The 24,812-nt window shown below is 38.3% G+C and overlaps 1 protein-coding gene across 1 annotated transcript in view; it reads right to left on the bottom strand.

Moving 5' to 3' along the window:
• Nucleotides 1-24,812, bottom strand: part of dclk1a (doublecortin-like kinase 1a) — a 49,391-nt gene that overhangs the window by 8,308 nt on the left and 16,271 nt on the right. The window contains exons 5-11 of the mRNA XM_024265401.2: nt 16,733-16,840; nt 10,276-10,284; nt 8,863-8,957; nt 8,767-8,813; nt 2,634-2,657; nt 2,199-2,217; nt 1,958-1,973 (exon numbers count right to left, since the gene is read on the bottom strand). Coding sequence (XP_024121169.1) covers nt 1,958-1,973; nt 2,199-2,217; nt 2,634-2,657; nt 8,767-8,813; nt 8,863-8,957; nt 10,276-10,284; nt 16,733-16,840 — 318 coding nt within the window. The remainder of the gene's footprint in view (nt 1-1,957; nt 1,974-2,198; nt 2,218-2,633; nt 2,658-8,766; nt 8,814-8,862; nt 8,958-10,275; nt 10,285-16,732; nt 16,841-24,812) is intronic.

Here is a 24,812-nt window from a genome sequence, read left to right on the forward strand (position 1 = left end):
CTTATTTTTTGTGTGTTTCTTTCCATGTGCTGAATCTAAATATCCTAACAAGCAAAAACATAATTATAAACCAGATACTTATCAGTAAATCTCAAGTGGAGACTCACTTAGGACTATATCATCCAAAAGAGTGTCGGTACCGCCCTAATTGTAGCTTCATGATAATCTTCTGTATTATCTTAATAAAAAAAGAAAATACAGCTCTTTGAAAGACTAATAAAGGTATTTTTCACTGATTAGAAAGTAAGAAGCCATTGATGCTAGAAAAAAAAAGCTCTCAAACTAAAGAAGTGGGTCTGCTTAATCTGGTTGTCATGGAAGCAACAGGGATGTAAACCAAGTTCATAATTCTGAGAGACTACCTGTTGCAATTTTGAGGGTTCCTCCACTTTAATATCTTTGCTAATACGCCAGATTTTTTAAGACTTCTAGATAATTAGTCAGAAAATTATAATTTCTGCTAAATAATGATATGTTTAACTCTCTCTCTCCAGCTTCAATCTCAAGATTTTAGGTTAGATAGACTTAGTTCCGAAAATAAAAATCCCACTGATACAGTTGGGAATTGCAGCCTTTGAAATGACGAAAATGAACGTCATCCTTCTCTCTCCAATGGCTGTAAATTATTAACAAGTTTTCCCTGTAAATGTTGCCTCTATGAGAGACATACACCAGCCGCTCCTTGCGTTCAGCTTTCTTCGGATGTTGAATCCTTTGATTTTCGAGATAAAAAAATGTTCAAACAGGGCTTTGAAGCTGTCAATTAAATCCGATCACAATCCCTTCTTTTCTGGATACGTTTGGAGGCAGTGACCAAAAAACAAAAACAATAATTAAAAAAAGTAAAACAAGCACTCTTAAAATAAAAAAAAAAGATTATTCTTAGTAAAATAGATTGTGGCAGAGGAAGTTGATTTAGAGCAAAAAGATGGATTGCTATTCTGGAGGATTTTAGTGCTGTGCTATATAACATTAAATAATTTGGGTAATTCTCAGGGATTTGGTGAAACTTTTACAACAATTTCCAAAAATGATTGAGTTCTTTGTCATACTTTGAGAAAAATTATCCTCATCAACCAATCAAGGACTCGGATTTAGTAGTAACAAATGGATGTCGACCCCTTTAATTAATGGTACCATTTGAAAATTGATAATAGAAGAGAAATAAATAAATTGCAGTTTGTTCCTGGCTGGAATTATTTGACTGAATTTTACCCCCATGGCTTCTCCCTTGTCCTCCAATTGTAGGGGTACGTGGAGGGGTAGTGGTGTTTTTATAAGGAATAGCCATAGGGACATATGACTGTATATCCCTCTCCGTGTTGTGCCGTGGAGGGGAAACGCATTTCTTTACGTGTGTGCGGTCCTCCAACGCATTATCACTCCAAACTCGTCATACAATATATGGACTTTGTGACGTTTTGGGTGCTGACTGTTTCCATTGAATCACGGGTCTCCAGCCCTCAGAAAGCAAACCGGTAATAAACGCAGAACCGGTCCATGTCCCGAAGGACTTATTGATTTATAATAGCCAGCACATCAAAAAACGATGAGTTGGGGACACCCAAAACGTCAAAAAGGGACCCAAACCATATGTTCATATGTGACAAGTTGTGACTGATAATGCGTTGGAAGCACAGAAGTCCATACTTAGGTGTAAGTAATGACTTTTTTGTTTTAGCTTGACTTTTTAAGTTATAAACTGATGTTATTTTGCATTTTCTGAGCACTGGAAGCTACATGCTAGCATAAATGACCAGCGACTATTGATGACATCATTGAGGGGTGGTGTCTATTTTTCCATAACTCTCCATTTGGAGGGCTAAATTAAGGAATATTGAGAAGCTGTAGGGGAAGAATTCAGATTTGGGCCAAGTCTTTCATATATTGGAATAGAGCTGTGAAAGGAAAATTCTGGAACAAGATTCACAAGATTTACTCCACTTTGACACTTTACACCAACCCTCTTCTAACTGTAATAAGTGGACATGTGTTAGTAAACCTTAAAAAGAAGAAGCCCCTCCCTGCTTGTTCAGTGTGAACACCATGGCCTAAACAAGTGTTCAAGAACCCTTGTTTATCACGATCTTGAATGCGTGTTATGCCCGTTGTGAACGGGCTCAAGACAAGAGAGGACATCCTAACAAAATCATACCAAGATGGAACCCCAGAATTTGCTCCTAAATCCTCTTTTTGACAACCTCCATCGACCCTCCACTGTCAGGTGGTATTGATAGTCTGTAACCGTAGGACTCAAGCCACTTACAGTCATTGAGATCCTCAATTTAACATCAGGACGATAGAATACCTACAACTTTCCAGAGTAATTATCACAAAAAAACCTGAAGGGAATGTACTGAAGTACCTGAAAAACAAAAGGAACACGATGATTCAATGACCTTAAACTGAAATTGTCTTTGCTGTTTAAAGGAGAGCTTAGTTTTTCTGCCTCACATTTAAGTAATAAGTTATTATTTTTGGAACATGTGTTTACTTTAAGTGTTACTTACATCATTGACACCTGCCATGAACAGAGTAGTTTTGATTTTCTGATATGTACAAAGGCTTTACTCATTTCTCAGAAACTAGAGAACTGATTTGTCCTGTATCACTGCCTGAGTAGCTGTCAACACTCTTCCTCATCCCTGCTGCTGCTGCTGCGACCTGAAAACCACTTAGCCGAATGTAGCTGTGAGTCAGACTCAGTCTGGTTTATGTAATGCCGGGTTTTGTCTGGCACTCATCCCAGAAGAAGAGAGCCCACCTGAAACCCATAAAGACAACTGCTGCAATTTATCTCAGAAGCCTGCTTGTTCTCCTTCCTTTACTTTCTCCTCAGGACTCCAGCGTTGTTGTGCCCCGATCACACAACCCGCCCCTGTCCTCTGCTCCCTGTCTCATTTTGAACTCCTCTTTTCCTGCCACGCAGGGAAACAAAATGCTGTTGCTATGGAAACAGCTCACAGAGATGAGAACAGCAGCTTATGAGACTTCCAATGTGGAAACAGAAGCCTATATATGGTCATTTCCTGTCTGGGAGGGGGGAGGAGTTCGGTTCATCCTTCGATGAAAATGTTGTCTCTTTGCTTTATGAGACGGATGAAGTGACAGACAGTGAAGGGTGATGAAGAGGAGAGAATGCATAAATAAAAGGTGTGGCCTTTGGTAGAAGTGCAGAAAGATTGGGGATGAAGTGTTCAGGCCTTCCAGCTTCATTGCACCACAGTGCAGACAGTACTGTCGGCTCTGCACTCCTGTTCTAGCAGTGACTCACTCCAGAGAAGAACACACCGATCAACCTTCTGCATCGCGGCCGGAGGCAGAGCTCTCTCAAATCTCAATGGGAACTCAGAGTTCAGAGGGGTCATGTTTGACCTTAAATGCAGAAAGCATCGTCGCAGAAATCGAGGTGTTGCAGCACAATAATGACGGAAATAAACCGAAGACTGCCCGCTGTAGTGTGGGAATTAAAAATGCAGCGTGCATTTACATAATCAATTTAAGGAGGAATTCAGCTGCCGTCTGAATCTGGTTATGAAAGGGAGACTTCCTCCAGCTGAGTTTCTTCTCACTTGCAGAGAGAATCCAGCAAAATAAAGGACACATAGTGTTTGTTTGCTTTGGTGTATGAATCTGATAAAAGCAGACCTTCAACCAAACCTGTTTGCATTATCCCAGCTGACCTTTCTTCATTTCACAGGAACAAAATATTACTTTTTCCTCTTTATTTTGTTGTCTAGACTGAGAGGGAACATAATCTACTTGACTCTCACTGGTAAAAGATCAAATCTCAGTGGGGGGGTTGTGTCTTGCTGCACTGCCTCTTGCACACAGCGAGGGCTTCAAATCAAGTTTCTCATCGGCTGCAGACGCAGGGAATCATAGGATTAAATGCTTTAGGGAAAATTGGAGAAAAAAAAAACAAGATGGGATCTTGAAAAAGCCGAGCTAAAAGAAAACAAACAATTATAAAACAAGTCTAACCATTAGTTTTAATGTTAAATTTCCCCCAAAAAAACAAAGAAAACTGAGTAATTATTTACTTGTTTATGTTCCAGACACAGTAAGACAGCTGAGAGGACAGGAGAGATGAATCCAGCTTTGATTTCTGCAACAAAAGCTGTTCTGTAAAAACTAAAACATCTTAAATTCTCATTCCAGTTATCTTTTGACATATTTTAAAAGTGTTTCCAGTGGTCTTAATTTGCCAAAATCAAAAATCTTGCTTTGTTTTTCTAGTTTCTGCAGAGCGGCATAAGTTCATTACAAACTCCTCCCCTTCCCATTAGTGAGAGCTCTCTGTTTACACTCTCTCCTGCTACCTTACAGCCCCTCACACCTGTATCCTAACATTACCGGTGCAACAAAAATTGAATATTTTTGCTATCCAGTTGCACAGTTTTGTTCCAAAAGGAAAACAAAGACGTACTTGGATCAAGTCTTCAGGGAGCTATAAACGCTCTTTATCTGACGACATTTTTAGTTTTTCTCCTGATGCACAACAATTTTATTAAATAATTACTCACAGATGACATTTTAACCTTCTTTATCTTAATATATATTCTCCATATCAGAAAAAGATCATGTTAAAAACACCCCAAAATATAATTTTCATTGAGTTGGCTCCTTAATTTCAATGGAACATAATGAGGGTGGAGAGGAAAAAAAGACCACAAATGAAAATGAAATGAAAATGAGTTTAATGACATCAACAAATAAACACATGAAGCAAAGAAAACACAAAGACAGAGGAAAATGTGCCTGAAACGGACTGGCAGCCTCGCAAGAAAACAAAGATGGAATGTTTTTAGTGAGAGTGACAGATTTGCTAAAAAAAACTGTTTCACGTTGATTTGACTTTTCTATATAGTTTAGGTAAATAATGTGGTCCAAAATAGTTAAAATTCTAAAATTACAGCTTTCTCATGCAGAGACACCAGTCTTTATGGCAAACGTGAAAACAAAATTAGACACGTTATCTAACAGAGTCAACACAATATATTTTACAGTCCAAATGAACAAATACAAGCTGTGATGACAACACGCACACATGGATGAAGGAGACACTCGGTGCATTCATCCTCGGTTTAGGCTTTTTCTTTCACACGCACACAGATGTTGTAGTAATGAATCACCGACTCAAAAAAGACAATACATATCACAGAATGAAAATTAAAATAAAAAAAAATGGAGCATGCAATTCAATGGGTTATGGATATGCAACTTTTTGCACCAAGAAGCAGACTTTAAACCTGCTATGATGTTGTTTTCTCTAAATTTTAGAACAAATCTCAAGTTTTTCCCATTCCAACCACCTATCTCTTTAAAATGATAAAAAAATACATGATGTGTCAGGAAAATGGCTCTGTGCAGAAATAGAGTGGGACATTGTGAATTCAGCCGTTTTCCTCATGCATCAGTTGTCATTCAAAAAAAGGGGGTTAACAGGGTGCACGGAGCGTGCAAAAAATGTTCATCTGCAGGCAAACCCTGATTCTGCTCATCAAAGTGTTTGTAAAATGTTACGGAACGCACCTCTGTGGGAATTTAGCATGAAATGCAAGGGAGGAAAAAGACACAATGCCTGTTTGTTCTGCTCGAGTAAAATATGCGGCAACAGTTTAAGCTGCAGCGGAGAGTCTGCCAGCGTTTAAATGTGGAGTCTGGTGAGGTGAACTGTTTAAATGCATCAAGCGATGTAGGTCACAGACTGTGTGGCTGCTTATGAAACGGCTGCCGTTTAAATTCATTTCGACTACCATGTCATAAATATGCATTTAAAAGGGAGCTTATGTCTTCACAATAAAAGACAGTACCAGCGTTCTGGACTTCTACTAAAATATGTTTCACCTGCAAAGAAAAAAACAAACATTGAGGATTATGTTCCACTATGAAATGAATGCTCCGTCATCGGGGAAGGAGCAAGGCGCACAGGCATGTCGGAGTGAGAATGGCTCGGAGAGAAACTGTCAGGCAGAGTGAAGGAATCGCTGACAGGCTGGATGGAAAAGTAAGATGGAAAAGAGAGAATTACATCGTAATAAGTCTGAAGAGTGTGAGGCTGCAGAGTGGAGGAGAGATAAGAGCCTGAAAGGCTTCCTTGCCTCCTTCCAGCCGAGTCTGTGCAGCTTTAACACAACGCAAACCCTCCGAAAAGCTCTCTTTAACAAATGTGATTCATTTAAAAATAAAAACTACAACAGTGATCGCCCCAAGTTTTTCATTGAGACAGTTCATAAACACGTGCCAACCCATTTCCTCACAAACCTGGGATGTATGTTGACCCAGATTTCAATGAATGTGGAAGTTAGTTCTCAGTAGCTGCAACCCATATCTGATCTGTTCCTGCTGGCCTGGCTGACCTTCACATCGAATCAGCACAACAATGCCGCTGATGGATTCCGAAGCCCGAAGGCCTGCACTCTTCCAGCATCCTTTGTGAAATGTAGAACAGGACGGAGCATCCTAAGCTCTCCGTTAAGCAACGCACACAGCCATGAACGTGCATCCAAGCTCGTCAATTATTCACAAACCACTCAATTACCAATTTGTTCTATGAGAAGATATCGACTCTGAATGTCAATGGTCATGAAGGATGGCGTCTGGAGCGTAAACCGCTCGGCCCCTTGAGGGGAATTTGTGGGTTTAAGTTGCCTTGAAATGGACAGTGGAACATATTTTAACCTAAAGTGCTGTGGAGTAACACTAAGGGTGTATTCAGACTGGAAAAATGATTTGTTCCAGACCGGGTCTGCTTCATTTTTGTCCTTAACCTTGTGTTTGGTCTGTATTCAGACCAGAGATTTCTGTTCCGGAGCAAAACTTGTCAACAAAACCATGTGACTAAACATCTCTTCAGTCATTGGCCAGCAGTTATGAAGATGGAGGTGCTGCGGTTTGCCAGGATTGTTCATTTATTCAAACTTTTTATTTCGACATTTTTCACTGCTGCTTTGATACGGTGGAAGCATAGGCTTCTCAAGGCGGTGCGAGGGACACTACGGCTAAAAAGTGTTTCTGACATATAGAGTGTAAGAAGTAATGGATATTATGTTAAAAGTTGATTTTTTTAACCTGCATTCATCTGACTCATGCTGTTGCAAATGCTGTTGCATGCTGTTCCACCGGCTACGGTGGCCCTTTTGGTGCAGGTGTTTCTTGGACGGTTTGTATTCAGATTGAGGAATCTCAGACCGAACCAAAGTTGAGTCTGATTGGAAATGAACCAAGACCACCTCAAAAGATGGATCTGAGAGTGGTTATGGATTGTCCGGTTCACTTTAAGCGGACCAAACGTGTCCAGTCTGAATACACCCTAAGAATCACGCTCCATAAGCAGGTTTTCACAAGTGAGAAGAGCTTTTTGAATCGCTCAAACTATAAACATATAAGCTACGTTCACACCAATATCTCCAATGCGCCCCTACAGTGACCACTTAGAATTAAAAGTTTATCTAATATGTGCATTTTAGGCTTTTAAAACTATCACATTCACGCACGGCTACGCAAGTTTCTACAACCATTTTCGAGTCCATTGAATGAAATGAGCGTTCATTGAGTCCCTTTGACCAATGAGGGAGTTGGATTTAATCATGGATAGCGTCCGTTTTAATTGACAGAAGCGCCAACAGTTGTAAAATTGATTATGGAGTTTCGAGGTCATGTGGTTTTTGCCCAGCCAGAATTACAGTATATGACGCCAAATGTTTTGTGTATCAAAACAGAAAAATCAAAGAAAAAGACAAGATTTGCCAGATTTGCACCACGTCTATATTTTGCACCAAGCCTCCTACAACTGTAGTTGGCAAATTTGTGTTAATACACAGTAAATAAAAGAGATAGAAGAAGCCCCTCCGTGGTGGTCCAGTGTGAATAGGTCACATAACCAGTGTGAACGTAACATTAGTCCAGATACCTTATGTCAATACAGCTTCCTTAACCTAAACATCATGCATTTCGCATAAGATAGTGCATGCTCCCACTGTGGCTGCATGTGCATTTTTTTTTAATTTCAAAGTGATTATTAAGCAGACAGAAGGAAGCAAATTTGCAGAAGGCTGCAGACTGAAGAGCTGCTGAGAGCAAACTGAGCCTGATTAGGATTAAAGCTCCCAAACATGGCTCAAGCTGTGGATTAAGAAAACGTTGATCTTGAACGCAAACGTGCATGCAAGATGCAATAACGTGCAACATTTGAGTGGATTTAAAAAAAAAAGGAACCCTTTGAATTGCATGCTCCTGTGGTCATTTTGTGCTATGGCATTAAATGCCTTTCTGTGAACCGTATTTTTCTGAGATAAAACCAATAAAACAGTACTCTACACAGGAAAAAAATAGTTCAAATCATGAACTACACTCGTAAAAATAATTCTAAACTGTTTACATCAATGTACAAAATACCAGTGCTTGTAGTTATTGTTGTATTTACACCTAATTTTGCCCAAACTGCAGGCTTGACAGATCAGGAGGTCTCTACAGGTCTGCGACAGCATCAATTACTGGGAGCTAACACTTGCAGGTAGAGTTCTCCATGAGGGACAAAAAGGCTAAAGGTCAATATATTTGTGTCCTAACATGAGCCCTCCATTCTTGGATTCCCAGAGCTGCACCGGCCGAGGCCAAAGGTGGATGCTGCAGCCTGCTCTGAGATGCTACAGATGTGGGATGGTGCTTCTTCACATTCTAACAACTCTAAGATGTGGTCGGCCTATGCTCAGTTGCAGCTTTGTCCTTATCCTGAGAACATAGAGGGAATGTGTTACAAGCACGAGTGTTACTAAGAGGCTACTGGCTGATTGTGTGTGAATGTTTGACTATTGAAGCGGCGGTTCATGTTTTATTTTTTATATATTTTGGACTTACCCGGCGTTGGCTGAGGCTCCCCGGGCTGGTCGGAGAGGGGCTGGGAGATTTTCCGGAATGAGGAGTCGACTGCTGACTGGCCGGCATCCCATTCACTGGAGGGAGAAGAGGAGATTAGAAGTGGAGCATGTGGTGGAGATAAGAAGGAGAAAGGCGAAGAGTCATGGTTTCTTTAAATATGTTTTCCAGAACAGTTACATTGAAGGGGCAGCCCACATTTCTGCTCTCAGCATCCTTCCATTCACAGGAATGAAGGAAAGAGGGAGGAGGAGGAGGAGGAAATCGAAAACCATCTTAGTCAAAACCACTATTTTTCATTTTTGCATGTTTGAAGGTCAACTGTTTTCATTCAAAAATTCTGTGCATTAATGATTTTTTCTGCTGCAATACAAAAACCAGCAGTAGCATTTCATTAAAAAAGACATTAATCAACTTCTTAAATATGTGAACCCTAATGGCATCATTAACCTGCAGTAACGTCAGCTGTTTCTCGGCAACAAGACACTGCAAGAAACCCTTATTACCCAGAAACTACCAAAAACACAAAATAACAACATTCAATCCCGCTGGACTCATCGGTTTGTGGCATTTCTCTGATCCTCTGTGTTCATGGCAGAGACAGTTTTTCCATCTGCTGCCTGAAGGATTGCTGCATGTAAACACTAATAGGTTTTCTGAGACTTAAAGCTGTTTTTTCTGACACTTGCCAGGCTTTTTTTGGCTTAATCTTTTTCTTCTCCTTTTTCAGATTTAGTTTGTGGCATCAGCCTATTAATCCTGAAACCAACCAAGATCAAAGAACTCCTTTAGATAAATTCAAAGACAGGATTTCAGATTTTGCTTTTTTTTTAAATTGTCCTTTTTGTTTCAGAACGCATCCATTGATAACAAATAATTAATAAATTAATTGAAAACCAGCACTAGTATTGAGCAAAGACACTCCTTAATTTCATGTATTTCCCACTCAGCATCACTGAATCCGGCGTTAGTCAAGGTCATGGTTCCGCCGAACCGAACACAGCCCGTTTCCTTTCACGCGCTCCAGCGCTCGCGGCTGAGAAACCGCGTCCGCGTTCGCCGCGTCGGAGGCTCCTACCTTCCGCTTCCAGCATGACGCACAGTGTTATTCCGAAGCGATACAGGGAGAAGAGCGGCACCTTCTGCAGAGCGCTCCGTCCGACTGTGGTAGTAAACTGAGATGAATGAGAGACAGAGCAGCGCTGTAGTACACGGAGAGGCGGAGAGGCTGCTTGCGCAAACTCTGACGCGCGCGGGGACCGGAGAGATGGATGAGAGAGCTGGAACGGAGATTTGAGGATGTGCAGCATCCACAAAGATGTTTTTAGCATTAGCTCGTGTGTTTATACAGCAACAAAGGTTAAAATTTTCACCAGAAAATGATGTTTGAAGGACTGGTTGATACTAATGGTGAAGATAAGGACAAATATGGAAAGCCTTTTGAGCATTTATTTTAAAAATATATGTATATTTTCCCTTTTATTATTAAAGATAAATTAAGACTACATTTCAAATCCACATGCTCTGAGGGAGTATAGACATTTGTTTCCTAACATTGGAATCTATAAGACAGCATACTGAACTTTTATTTTTTGCTTTCCTTCAAACATTTTCACTGATGTCAATGGTGGATATGAAATCCTGTCTATCTTTGTCCACTTTTGCCATAGGAGGGATAACACTTAATGTAAAGGTGGGTAATTTGGATGCCAAAAGACAGCACAAGGGCTCAAGGTGCTTTATACTCACTGGCTATGTCAATTTGCATTTAAGCTGCCACTTTCAATGAAAATTCAATCCAAATGTAATCCATGTAAACAAGAATTTCAGGCTTCCACGTCTGGAAGGCTTATGAATGCACGTCGCTATGCAAGTAAGTCCGGCGGGCTCTATACAAATCTGGTGTTCCTTGATCGTGTGCTGAAAGTTCAACCGATTTAACCTTTTCGTGCTTAAACACGGCATTGTGACCAATCAGGGGCTCGGATTTGAAAGTGACTTGTGGGTACTGTCATTTGTACGCTTATCCCTTTTGAAGTCACAGGGTTCCGGAGCCTAACCTGGCTACTGATGGGTGAAGGCAGGGTATACCCAAGAAAGATCGCCAATTTGTCGCAGGACACCAATCACACTCACACCTATAGGGGGCATTTAGAGTCACCAATTAACCTATGAGGCATGTTTTTAGATGGTGGAAGGAAGCTGGAGAACCCAGAGAAAACCCACGAACGGGAATAACAAGGAAGTGCCAACCATTTATAAATTGATCTTGGAGCAGAAACTAATAATTATGGTTGGGTGGGTTGATAAGATACCAAGACAGACCCAGACATGGTGCCACAGACTCTAGGATGACGTCATGACGCGGACTGCAGCGACAAGCAGCGGCAGGCGGAGCTTCAGGAATCGAGACGTTAGGGTAGGGGAAAAACTCACGAAATGTAACTAATATTTCATAAATAATTTGTTTTTAGTGGTCCAAAGGTAATAAATGATCTTATATATAGATATAGTTCACTCTGATAGGGTTAAGAAAATCATGGTAGGGCCCCTTTAAAGCTAATGATGGTTAAGATCTTTACATCCAGTTTGCGGATCCAGATTAGTCGACTAATCAGAGACATCTTTTGTGCTTATTGTTGTCCAGAAAGATCACGTGCCCCTTTACGGGTTTAATAAAGTAAGAAAAGCAATGAAAGCTGCAAATATGTTCACAGATTTTTTTAAAAAAGTGTCTCAGCAGAAGCCAGTGGTTCCTCTGGAGATGTAAACGAATCTACTTTAGGATCGACCGCCCTCCTCCGTTCATTATGAAGTGTCCCCAATCGTGCAAAGTTGTGAACAGAAAGGTGAGACCCAGAAGCATCAGAGTGATACTTGCAGACACCACTTAATTTTAGCAGACATGAGGCATCAGCAGAAAGACAGATGGTGAGATGGACCGAGAAACTACAAGTGCAAATTGTTCTCTCACATTATTTTGGGTGTGTGCATATGTGCTCTGCAGGAGGCATGACATCATTTCACGATGAGTGATGACAGCATCCGGATGAGGAGGAAAACCTTCCAACACATAACTGCATGTGATGCACACACTCCCTCATAATTATGCCTAGGGACAATTTAGAGCAGGGGTGCCCAAATCCAATCCTCGAGGGCCGGTGACCTACACGTTTTCTAACCAACCTGCCATTAAAGCTCCTTATTGGCACACCTGATCCAGGTAATCGCAGCAGATGAGGAAGAGTTATTAGAATACCAGCAGGAAGCTGGCCCTCGAGGTCTGGATTTATACACCCCTGAGTTATAGTAATCGATCAACCTATGAAACATGTTTTCAGACTATGGGAAGAAGCCAGAGAACATGCAAAACTCCACACAGAAAAGACTCAACTGAGATTTAAACCCAAACTTTAAATGTTTTATGTTTTGATGTCTTAAAACACAAAGAAGTTGGTAGTTCACTTGAAATGTTACATTATTGTTTACTTTTTTTTCTACATTTTTAATATCACAATTCAAAATGAATCAGTTTCCTATTGTGAAGCACAGAAAGAAAAACGGACGTTTCAAAACGAGTGTGGAATCTCCTCCGTCCACTTCCCTGAACACACCTCAGCTGCTCGGCCACGTCCAGGTCTCAGCTGCAGACTTACACAATGGTCGGCCAGCCAGACACACACAGAGACGCCGGGGGTGTTTGAAAGAACACGTGTTGTGTCGCTAGCACACACACCGTCTGCCTTTAGAAGAGAACTCACTGCAGCTACGCGCCGTTGGACATCTTTGCTCCGGGTTATTAGATTCTAATATTTTAAGAGAGCGCATTGGATGAATGCAAAACTCATTTGGAACTTTAAGAATGTTTGTTGCCCGAGACTTATAAATATAATCTTAAGTTTCAATTTCACATCTGAATAATCTTTAGAGTTCATGATTTTTCTCTGAAATTGATGTCTGTGGACAGAATTAACATAATTTTTAATTATAATTTCACAGTAGATGATTGCAGTAGATATGGAATATGTGCAAATCCCTTCCTTACTCCCTAACCTCTAAAAGAGTAATACAATGCCATTAATTTTATGCATTTCGAACACATCCTCCCTACTTTTATTTATTTTTTTATGGGAAATATGATGTCATCCTTTTGTTTTAGTAAAAAGCTAATAAATACTAACATTTTATGAAGACCAATCATAAATCCACTGTGTTCTGATGATAAAAACTTGGATGCTTCAAAAAAAAAAAAAAAAAAAAGGTAAATTGATAAAATGTAATTCATTGTGGGGTATATCTGCCAATAGCAGAATAGTTTTTCTGATAAATGCTCGAATGTTTCCAGGGAGCAGGACATTGGATTTGTAGATTCAGACACTCTGGTGCAGGGGTCCCCAAACCCACCATCAGAAACGCCGATCGAGAACCACACAAAACGTGACTTTTTATTCCACCCTTCTGCAGTCTGAACTATGACGGGAGAGGATAAACTGTTTATTGGTTTAATAGTGATTCACTTTTCGTTTATTTCGTTTTTATTATAATTTTTCTTCCATAAGTTTTTTTGGACATATAGCTCTTCAGCTCTTTTAAATAATTTAGCTCATTCAGCTTTTAAAATATTCAACTCTTTTTATGCTAGCCTTTTCAACTGTTTTGGTAGTTACTAAAGATTTTGAGGCTATTTTAGAGTTTAGCTAAAATTCCAGCTACATGCTAGCTATTTTGGCTAATTTTGGCTTTTTTCCAGTTTTTTAGGCTAATTTGGAAGTTAGCTAACACTTTAGCTTGATGCTAGCTGTTTTGGCTAAATTAGACATTTTACCAGTTTTTTGTGGATAATTTGATATTTAGCAAATATTTCAGCTACATGCTAGCTGTTTTGGCTAATTTTTCTTTTCTCAAAATTTTAGGCTATTTTGGAGTTTGGCTAATATTTCAGTTACATGTTCGCTGTTTTGGCTAATTTAGAATTGTTTTTTTTTTTTAATAATTTGGCATTTTGCTAATATTTTAGCTTTCTATCAACTACAGTGTTTTTAGTTATCAATTTCAGCATCTTCAACTATCAGCACTCGCATCCTCAGTGGACACATTCAGCTTACAGCATTCACTAGCATTATAGCAGGTAATGCTATTTGTAAAATGTTTTGGGATTATTTTTTTTTTCCATGAAGATTACAGAAATTAATTATTTAAAATTTGGCTAATTCTGGGATTCTGTAAAAATGTAAACATTTACGTTTAGGCTGTGATTGCTGAACTTTTTCTGCTAGCCAATAAACCGACCCCGGCCCCACATCAAAGAAGAAAACAGGTCCAGGATCAAGAACCAATCTTGGACCCATCTTTCGAGGTGTCTTAAATTCGTTTCCAATCAGACTGAGCTCCGGTTTGCTATAAGTTTCCTCAGTCCGAATAGGCTCCATGCTCAGAGCAAAAAAACTGGACCAAACGGCCTCCGTAGCCGGGCATTATGGGATGTAAACAAAGTAGCGGAGCAACGTTGAGACACGGCAACTCATTGAAATGTGGTTGGATGAATGTGAGCTCTTTAAAACTACTTTTAAAGTTTTCCTGTTTTCCTGACAATTTCTAAGTCATAAACACTTATCAGTGTTTCTTTATAGCTGTTGTCTCCTCAGACACCATCTTGCAGCATGTTTTCACTGAAACCAAATTAGTGAAAGTAGGTGTTGTACCTGTCATTGATGACGTTCATAATTGGTCACAAAATATAAAGTTTAAATAAGTGAACTGTACTGACAACAATTGCAAAGTGTCTGATTTACATCATTCTTTATATCATTACTTTACTCCGCCCTCATAATTCCTGGCCAATCACTGAAGAGATATTTAGTCAGATGGTTTTGTTTACAAGCAGAAATTTTTGTTTGACGGCTGTCTGAATACAGACGAAGCGCAAGGTGCAGGACTCAATGGGGACCAAGTTAAGCGAACTTGGTCTGGAGCAATTGACTTTTCCCGTCTCAATACATCTTTAATTGCTGTAAACCTCGTGAGTAACACACGTCCTCACCTGTGAAAAACACAAAAAGTTCACATTCTCTCGAGATTAATCACATTTTTCTGAACAATTTTCAACCAATTCACAGCACACTCCCTGGAATTACAAATCAAATAACCAATTTTACAAATTTCACAGAAATATATACATATATGTAAAAAGTCTTTTTGTGATTTTTGTTGTTCTGGTATTTTATATCAGATGACAAAGTAGAGACAAAAACTATGTTTTCCCTCATGATTCTGCAACCTGTGGTTATACTTTTGTTCAACACTTCTCAACATTCTGTCTCTGGATTTGTCAGAAACTATTTAGAAAATCCAGAGAAACTACTGCTAATAATCTGAATTTTCAAATCAGAGTGATTAGTGACGAGATTGAAGTTCTCCCAGAATAGGCCCGGCAGCTGAGCAGCTCGCTGTAGCAGCTGCCAGCAACAGCTCTGACTCTGGTACAAATTGTTCTGTGGGGAAGGAGACACGCTGTGCTTTTAAAGAGTATTAAAAAAAAAGAACAGATAACCCTAAACAAGAGAGGGGTCACACACAGCAGATCCATCACTTATTCAGCTGCTGTGTTTTGGTGAGCACTTACAAAATGGACAAACACAAACACCGGGGAGTGTTCGGCGGCGCCGGCAGGAGAGAAAAACATTTCAGGGAAGTGAAATGGCAGGACGGTGTGACTCAGGGTTGCAGCGGGGACTGAGCATCAGTCAGCTCCGCTCCCCCCTCTCTCTTGTGCAGACCGTTTCACAGGAAGCCGGTGCCATATTTGGTTGTTACACAAGCTATTGTGTCTCCGGCTACATGCTCCGGTGTTTCCATGGAAACCAAGAGGAGTCAGTCTCCCCTACACCTTGACTCTTGTTTCTCTGGCTCACACACCTTCATTTCCAGGCTTCCGGTGGGTTCAGATACAGCATGACTCACTTTCATAACCTTTTCCCCGAAGCATCCAGAGCCTTCTCGTCTCTCCTCAGCATCTTCTCCTCACTATGCCCTCCAGATCTTATCACTAAATGTTTTTTTTTTGTGTGTGTGTGTTTTGCAGTTTTCTTTAAACAACCTAAGCGTGGATATTCATGTCCTCAAACCACACAGTGCAAGTTATTCTTTCTAGTGGATGTCCTGTGTGTTGCATCAGACGTTGAATCATCCCTGACCCAGGAGCCTCCTGTACAGACAAATAACTGAAGAACCACAGCGAAAAAAAAAAAAAAAATGTTGCATAACTGCTCTTTTGCATGCAATCAGGAAATGGATGTATTAATATTTGTTAAAGCCAGAAAGTGTGCAGTAAGTCCACAAGCATTCTGAATGTGAAGCCCTCTTCACTGGCGGTACACTGCTCACACTCGCTTCTTGGAGTGAATACCTGTTTTGCGTGAGCGTTTGTGGTGTGTTATCAAACCGAACATGAATGCGTCCTCTTGTGATTTTTCATGGAAAACAAGGTGATGAGCTGCAGGACTGAGCTGTCTTCTTAACCCCTCCCTCTTTTTATCACAACTCTCATCCCTGTTTTTCCTTCCTCATTTGAATTCATGCTCTGCATGCAAGACGACTCGCGTTTGCACAAATTTGCGTTGCCAGACACTCGTCGTAGCGTTTACTTTGCCCTTTGCAGCTCAAGTTGATGGAAATAATGAGGGCAAAAATCCAAAACGATCAGAGAAGAGCTAGTGCTCACTTTAACAAGCACAATTTTTTATCCAGAAGAACAAACATGAAAAGAAACACACTCATTTGAATTTGTTACAAGGAGGGGAAAAAAAAAAAAAAAAAAAGGAGGACAAGAAGAAAAGCTTGTCAACTTCCTTACCTGCTGCTGGGGACTTGCTGCGACGTGATTGGATGCTGGTCCTCGGGGAGAAGCGGTTCAGAGAGCCCGACATCTTCCCGTAGGTAACTGACTTCATCATACGGCACTCTGCGAGCAGAGAAATACAGCTTCTCAGATGTTTGGATGGAACAATTTCACCTCTTTTTAAACTCCCTTTTATTCCTCCTATTAATTCTATTTTTCCTTTAAGTCGTTAACTTCCCCGCTGATTTAAGCAGTTCATTACACAAATGTAAATGTAAATTAAAGCAACACTGCTCCATAAAAGGCAGTAAAGTTACTAAATTGGACAAATTGATTTAATTAGTCATTCAATTTGTCACTTTTTAGCCTATTTTGTTCATAAAAAATGACTTGTGCTTAAGTTTTAGCTCACTTTCTAAAAGTTATTTTGTAATTCAAGACTGACAGCTATGACTCATGAAGGTCTGAGCAGAGACACGATCCAGATAAATGAGCCATAAAATAGTATGCGTGCACACCACCCCCCGCCTTCTCCATTCCCCCAAACTTTCCTCTTCTCTTTGTAATTAACTCAGGCCCATTAGAACTCATTAAACGTTGAGGCCTGTGGGAGAGGCAGAAGCTCTCCAGCCCAGTGATTACTGTAAAATGCAGAGTGGTAACATGATGGCCGTCTGCCAAGGATTAGAAGAAAGCCCCCGTCAAGCCACATGACATTATTGGCTTCATCAATCATCCTAATGTGATGATAATCAGTCATCCAGACAGCGGTCGATTTTATTATGTTATTCATATTTTTACATGAAAACAAGAAATACGTTTTAATAATAAATGTTAATGTTCTATTTTACTTGTAGTTCCGGTATCTCCCCACAGATGGCGCACTACAAATAAATTCACCTTTGTTTCGTTATTCAGTGTTTGAAGATTTGTTGTTTTTCCGATATTCATGTGTGATTTCCAAGTCGGACAATACATTTTACGATTTTCCCAACACCACATGAACGCAACATTTCCCTGAGTTTGAGTTATTCTTTGAGGTTCATCAACCTATTGACTAAAATGAGAGCAAAAAGTACAGTTGAAACTCCAAAATGTAGTGTTTTTAAGTAATTTTCAACCAAGATCAAGGCATGTTCTCATCCAGATCTCGTGTTATTTATTTATTTCTCTTACAAGGTGAATTACCAAAACGCTACAAATCTATTCTTGGCTAAATTTTAGAGCCCTTTGTGGAAAACGAGTAAGAAAGTTTGCCCAACCCTGATTTAGACACATATTTATTCAATAAAAGGGGTTCAAATCTACAGTTAAAAAGCTTTAATATAACTAAATGTATAATGTTATACTATGTTTTTTCTTGCAGCAAAAACAACCATTTAATATTGTTTTACTTGTTACAGTATAAAAATATAAATTTTGAAAAAAACATATTGATCTATTAAATTTGTTTAATTAATTTCTATATGATAGAATGTTATTAATATATATATATCTTTCAGAAAATAAACACATTTTTTCTTTTCAAATTTGTCTTTAATTTAGAAAACTAAATGCAATAAAAAAGTAAAACCTCACTTTTGTTACTTAAATAAATCTGTGCAACATTTTTACATTGAAATAAATTGAGTTAATTATAAACTGAAACAAATATATAAATATATTTTTATAAATTAGTGAAATCAAGTAAATATGTTAAGTTAATTTAATAAAGATACTTAGTATATATCTTAAAAATGTTAGTAATCAAATAAAACTTTAAGTAAACAAAAGTAAAAAAAAATTGAGAGAATTTAACTGATTTCATAATTGATATGATTGAGCAGATAAAAAACAAGGTTACTTTCCCGCCAACAGTCCCACTCATGACTCAGAGGTGAATTTCTAATGATCCACTGTCACTTCGCAAAAAATAAGTCTTAAAAAAACAACATTGGCTTTTTGATTATGGCTAAAAAATTGCATCATAATTACAAGACCACTGGGTCTGCTTTTAAAATGAAAACAAATATAATTGAAGTGGGACTTTAAATCAACCGTTCAATGTTTACTTTATTTTTTCTTACTGTAATGAGATCTCAAACTGAACCTAAAATGTCATGATTGGGTCAAGAATTTAGAGCCTAAATAGTAACAAAATCTGTTTCATCTTTGTAATTCAAATCATGGATGAGACACTTCCTCTTACCAAAATAAAAGAATTTCTGGCCAAAGATTACCGGTATATTCATTGTTTTTGAATGTGTCTGGGTCTCATTATTGCTGCTTCTCAATCCTTTAAACTGCTGTTCCACAATTTCAAATCCGAATAAATGAGTGTCACTAATTTAACAGGCTGATGAGGATGTAAATATGTCTGAAAAGGACCTTATGGTGGCGAGGTGAGGGGGTGTCAGAAGTTTTGAGTCAGACGATGTCTGTGATTCATTTGTTACTCATGTCTTCCCATCTGTCTGTTCCTCTTTTTACTGTTGAATCATATTCCCCCCCTCTGCATAGAGAAGATAGTACAAGTTTTTTGAATATTATTTTTAAATCTATAAAAATGTGTATTAACGTAAAAATATATATATCTTTTCTACATAAATTACTTTGGCTGGTGGCCTTTTTGTAATGCAAAGAAGGCTCACACAAAGAGGTTAATGGACTCCTACAAAATAAATCACCAAAAATATTCCAGAGGTAAACTTTGATGATTTCTTGAGAGGCCGATTTTGACTTTATTTTGGGAAAATTTGAGGCGAGAAAAATGGTGGGGGCAGAGATCACAGCATCAGACCCCTGTGAGCAACCGACTGATTCACTCAACACACCCACAACAGGACTGATTTTGAAAGTGGCTAAAAATGGAAAAGCATTTTAAAAATCCAGCTGAGAACTAGAAGCTGTAAAAACATGCGTATGTATTTTTAGTAAAGCACTTTCAAGGACAATGAAATGTAACTTCCACTGTAACCTAAATTTGCACAGTATTTGCTTCCTAATGCATACATTAACAGTACAGAATTTATCCAAATGTATTTTTAATACCTGCTCACTTTTTCTGTTTTAATGCACCTTCTTTTTTTCTTTTAAATAAAAGCAAGTAATTTTATTTTTTATTTTTTATTTTATTTTAGGTCAAGGTCGAGTCTTTCAAGCTGGTTTCTTGCTGACTAAAACCCCAAAGGAGCTACAAAAATCTAACTTTATTTTTTTATTTAAAAATAAGAGACTTATTTGTATTTGTGTGTTTGTTCGTATTATTATAAATGTAAATTGAATACTTTCTAAAATAAAACAAAATCATCAAGACAAATTGAAATAGCTCACAACTTTTGACAAAAGGTACACATGAATTCCTTTCAAAATAAAATACCCCCCTGGCCTGTACTATACTGGATCATATTAAGTTAGCAAATGTAGTCATAGATAGTGTCAGCAGTGTAAAAAAATATATATATGTACAACTTGTTTTACCATTATTAATGTGAAATTTATATATCAGAACTGACTAATTGACGCTCAACATTTTTTGGACCAGTGAAAATCCTTGAAATATAAAACAAAGCAGCAGCAGATCATTAGATAAAGATAGATATCTTTATTTGTCATTGTCTCAGGTACAAGGAAATTAAAAAGTGATTCCTGGTCAGTGTAACACTCATACTTCAAATCAACCCACGGTAAAAATTGGATTAAAAATCAACACTACGAAATTTGTCTTTTATTTTGACACATATGATTTCTGTGCTTACTGATCTCCAATTGATTTCCAATTGATTCATGGCTCCAAAACCTGTTAAAATGTTTTAATTGGACTTTGATAAACTATGAAGCTACACTGCTTTATGGATTGTTGGAGCCTCACAGACTGATACATAACAATTTATTTAATTAGTTGAATTAAGTTTTGTTAAATGTATTTTGTTTTAAATAAATTTAAAAAGTATATTTCTTTAACCGGAGAACCACAATGGAGGGGTCAAAGTGCCACATGTTAATCCAGAGCCTCAGTTTGCTGAATATTTATAACAAAGTTTTTACAATGATAGAAAACTATTCCAATTGTTTTATCACATTTAAATAGTTTAGCTGTTCAGAAAACGGAGAATTAGCTGAAAATAATCCTAAAATTGATTTTCATCATCAATACATGTAACATCACTGATACAAGTTAGAGGTGAAGAACACTTTTTAGGCTTTCATTGATTAGCTTTTTACTGCAATTCTTTTGCAAGGTTCTAATATCTAAAAACGGTGTAAAAAACTCAAGTAAAAATCAATCTTTTACTGCAGAGTCCAATGTTATTGTGGGCACAGCACGAATCCAAAAACTCTAAGGGACAATTTGACCATTAAAGCACAAAGTTAATTATATCTCAAACAAATTACTTTCCCATCAAAATAAATTTCACAATAAAATACATCAAACCCTTCTGACTTTAAATATAACAAATAATAAAAACTGACTCATCCCCTGCAATTGCAGTATTGGCTGTCTTCCCTCGGGGGTTTCACAGCCATTAACACCTGGAATTATGTAACCAAAACAACTCGCACATTGGCCACAGCGGACATTGACTAATGGCATGCTGCACGGATGGATGGATGTGTTAGAACCACATGTTTTTCACAGCTCACACATGAGGAAGCCTCCAAACAACAAGCAGAATGTTTTCAAAGAGTAAAATCTAGAAGGAAGAAGTTTACTGTTTCTCTGAGGACGAGAGGTACTACAGTCTATGAAAGAAATAAGCTTATCTGAGGCCTTATAGGTTCCCAGAGTGTCTTTGGCAGGGACTGGGCTACAGGGGGACGAAGGGGGCTGCTGCCCCTCCAGCAAAAAGCTTTGCTCCACACAATTTTTGAGCCAAGATTAGTCTCAATATTGACAAAGATTAAGAAATCGTCAATACACGCCTCAGTAAGCATTGCAAAAAATAACAAAAGTAACATTTTTATATTGAATTAAAAAAAAAAAAAACAGAAATATGTCTGCCCCCATAAGAAATGTTTAAGCTCCGCCCCCAGTCATAGATCTACATCTTTATAGAACTACATGGTTAAGTTGTCCCTTTAGAAAACATATTTCCATTGTCAAAACTTTTTATTAAATCAATTATGATGCTTAAAAAATAATTTTGCAAGACACTTCGCAAAGTAATTTAATTTATAATCATTTTTATTTGTTTTATTTATTTTTAGTATGTACAAAGCATACATTTGTTGACCTAGAAATTTAAATCAGCATTATCTATATTTATTTTTGCAATTTTTAACCAATCCTCACAAGTGTTCTTTAGGGGCGGAGCTACATGATCAAAAATACCCATTTCTAACAGAGTTATCATTATTTTTTTATCTATAAAAATTGCTTATGCAATGCTTAAAGAAGCTTGTATTGATGATTTCTTAATGTTTGTCAATAATGAGACCAATATTGGCTCAGATTTTGGAGAGCAAAGCTTTTTGCTAGAGGGGCAGCAGGCCCCCCTTTGCCCACCTGCAGCTCCACCACTGTTCTTCATCCAGACATTCGAGGTGAATAATAAAGGTGAAATAAGGCAACTGCTGAGAAACAAATAACATTTTGTCCACAGTCTGCACTGAGACTTACTGTCTGCAGGGAATTGCTGGTTTCTAACCTCAAACGTGTCATTTCAGTCTGCCACTTGTGCGTCTGGTATTCTAAACACCCCGGGGGTAAATATTGCTGTTTTCCCGCATGTGGGAGGCTCTGTGGCTTTAGGGCTGTGTTGGATGTAGCATACGGGAGACGTGGATGTGTCAGTCTACAAAACCTGACAAAAGCTCTAAATAAAACATTGTGATATAACCTTGTTTTCCCACATTCCAATTAGAGCAGTTTTAGACACAGTTAGCAGTCTGTCAATGTTCGCTCTTGTTTGTTCGTGTCAGATATAAAATAATGATGTCGCAAAAGGAAAAAAAAAAGTATGAAATCACAAAAATGAGGCCACACAGTTAGGAGAGTTTCCTAATTCCTACACAGAAGTGAAAACAGTTCATAGCTTGTGGCACTTATGACCTTTAAAGAGCTTTAGAAGCTCCATAATTACAGCTTTTTCTCACTTGGCTTCCAGGTTAAAGCTCATTTAAAAATGAAATGGGAAAACAGGTACAGTTCCTAAAAGTTACCAACAGGTGTCAAACAGTCAATTGTACAACGAAAACTAATATATTTACATTCCAGATGGCATTATATCTTTGTAGTTAAATTTAATTACAATTTGGTTAAAAGTGGTTATTTTTATGAACAAATTAGCTTTAATTGATATTTTGGATTGGATTGGGTTGGATTATATAGGAGTGGGGATAGGATGGATTCGATTAGAAATAGTTTATTTCAAGAAATCAAATCAAGAATAATGCATAAACAATCAACAGAGGTTTATATTCTTACAAAGTCATGTAAAACACAAAATAATCCAGCATCAAATTATTGATTACTTGAAGGGGACTGTGAGGAAGCTCTACCTTACCATTATCTTTAACTGAATTATCATTATCCAATTTATAACTTCTAATCAGATATTTATACCTTACCAACACAGCTATTTCTAAACATGAACTTTTTCAACCCTTGCTTAAAAAAACTAGCCCAGACAACTCTGTTTTGGCTAACTTCAGACCCATCTCCAGGTTGCCTTTCATTTCAAAAATCTTGAAGAAAGTAGTCCACCTGCAGCTGGAGGAATTTTTGAGGCTTCATAACATCTTTGAAGTCTTCCAGTCTGGTTTTAGAGCCCACCACAGTACAGAATCAACATTACTGACATCCTCCAGGCTACTGGTGCTGGAGATCATGTGGTTCTGGTTCTGCTAGATCTATCAGCAGCGTTTGACACAGTGGACCACCATATCTTAATATCTAGAACCTGGTGGGGATTCGAGGTACTGCTCTAGATTGGTTTAAGTCTTAATTAACACCCAATGTGCGTTAATCTAGATGGTTTTAAATCTAGAACTGCTGGGGTGTCTTTTGGAGTCCCACAGGGTTCAGTTTTAGGCCCACTTCTGTTTTCCTTGTATCTGCTTATGTTAGGGTCCAATCTGAGAAGGCAGGGTGTTTTCTTTCACCTGTATGCTGATGATAGTCAGATCTATCTGCCATTGAAAAAGATGGACGGTTTTTCTGCTAGCCCCCTTTTATCATGCTTTTCAGATATTAAGGCCTGGTTGGCCCTAAGTTGCTTGAGCTTCAATAGAAACAAAACAGAAACACTTGTGTTTGGACCAAATGATCTCTGAGGATCGTCTCCAGTTGATCTGAGTTATTTGACTAACTTTTTAAAGACAATAGTTTCTAATCTGGGTTTTAAGTTGGATTGTCATTTTAAACTTGATCACCAGGTCAGCTCAGTGGTGAAAACAAGCTTTTTTAATCTTCGGCAACTCTCCAAGGTGAAACCATTCTTATCTCCTGCACATTTTGAGACAGTAATCCACGCCTTTATCACGTCTCGGCTGGATTACTCCAACTCTCTTTACCTTGGACTTAGCCAGACGTCTCTCTCCTGTCTTCGTGTCTAAAATGCAGCAAAGCAAGTTAAACCATCTTGAGTTCATTTCTGTTTAAATAGGAGTTCAGTCATTTGATGGGCAGGCAACTACCTAATAGTAAACACTTATATACCATGTAAGGCCATATAAGGGTGAAATAGGTGAGATGCAAGAAGATTTTTCTTTTTTTTTATCCCTGCACACTGTGCAAGAAGCCTGGAATCCTACAGATGTCCTGCGAGCAATTATGTATCACCTGGACACCCTGAGTGTGAGGCAATTACGCACAGTCAGTAAGGACCCAACTATAGTGTGACGTAAGGGCATCATCCGTACATCAAAAGGGCGAGCAACTTGCATTGTCTTTACAAATACTTCATGATACATTTACCACATGACGATAATTTGCAACCAAGTGTGTAAAAGTGATTGGGGAAAACTCATTTCCTAAGTTTCAGTGTTTTTGAAGCTAAAAAGTTGTCTACATTCACAATTTCTCAGTTTTATCTCTTAAAGTTGGGTAATTTGTTCCAATATAACAAATGATGGAAGACGGGAAAGCCGTTCATGAATCCTGAAACTTTTTCAG

This window comes from Oryzias melastigma, linkage group LG14 (genome assembly GCF_002922805.2).
Source record: "Oryzias melastigma strain HK-1 linkage group LG14, ASM292280v2, whole genome shotgun sequence".
NCBI classification, from domain to species: Eukaryota; Metazoa; Chordata; class Actinopteri; order Beloniformes; family Adrianichthyidae; genus Oryzias; species Oryzias melastigma.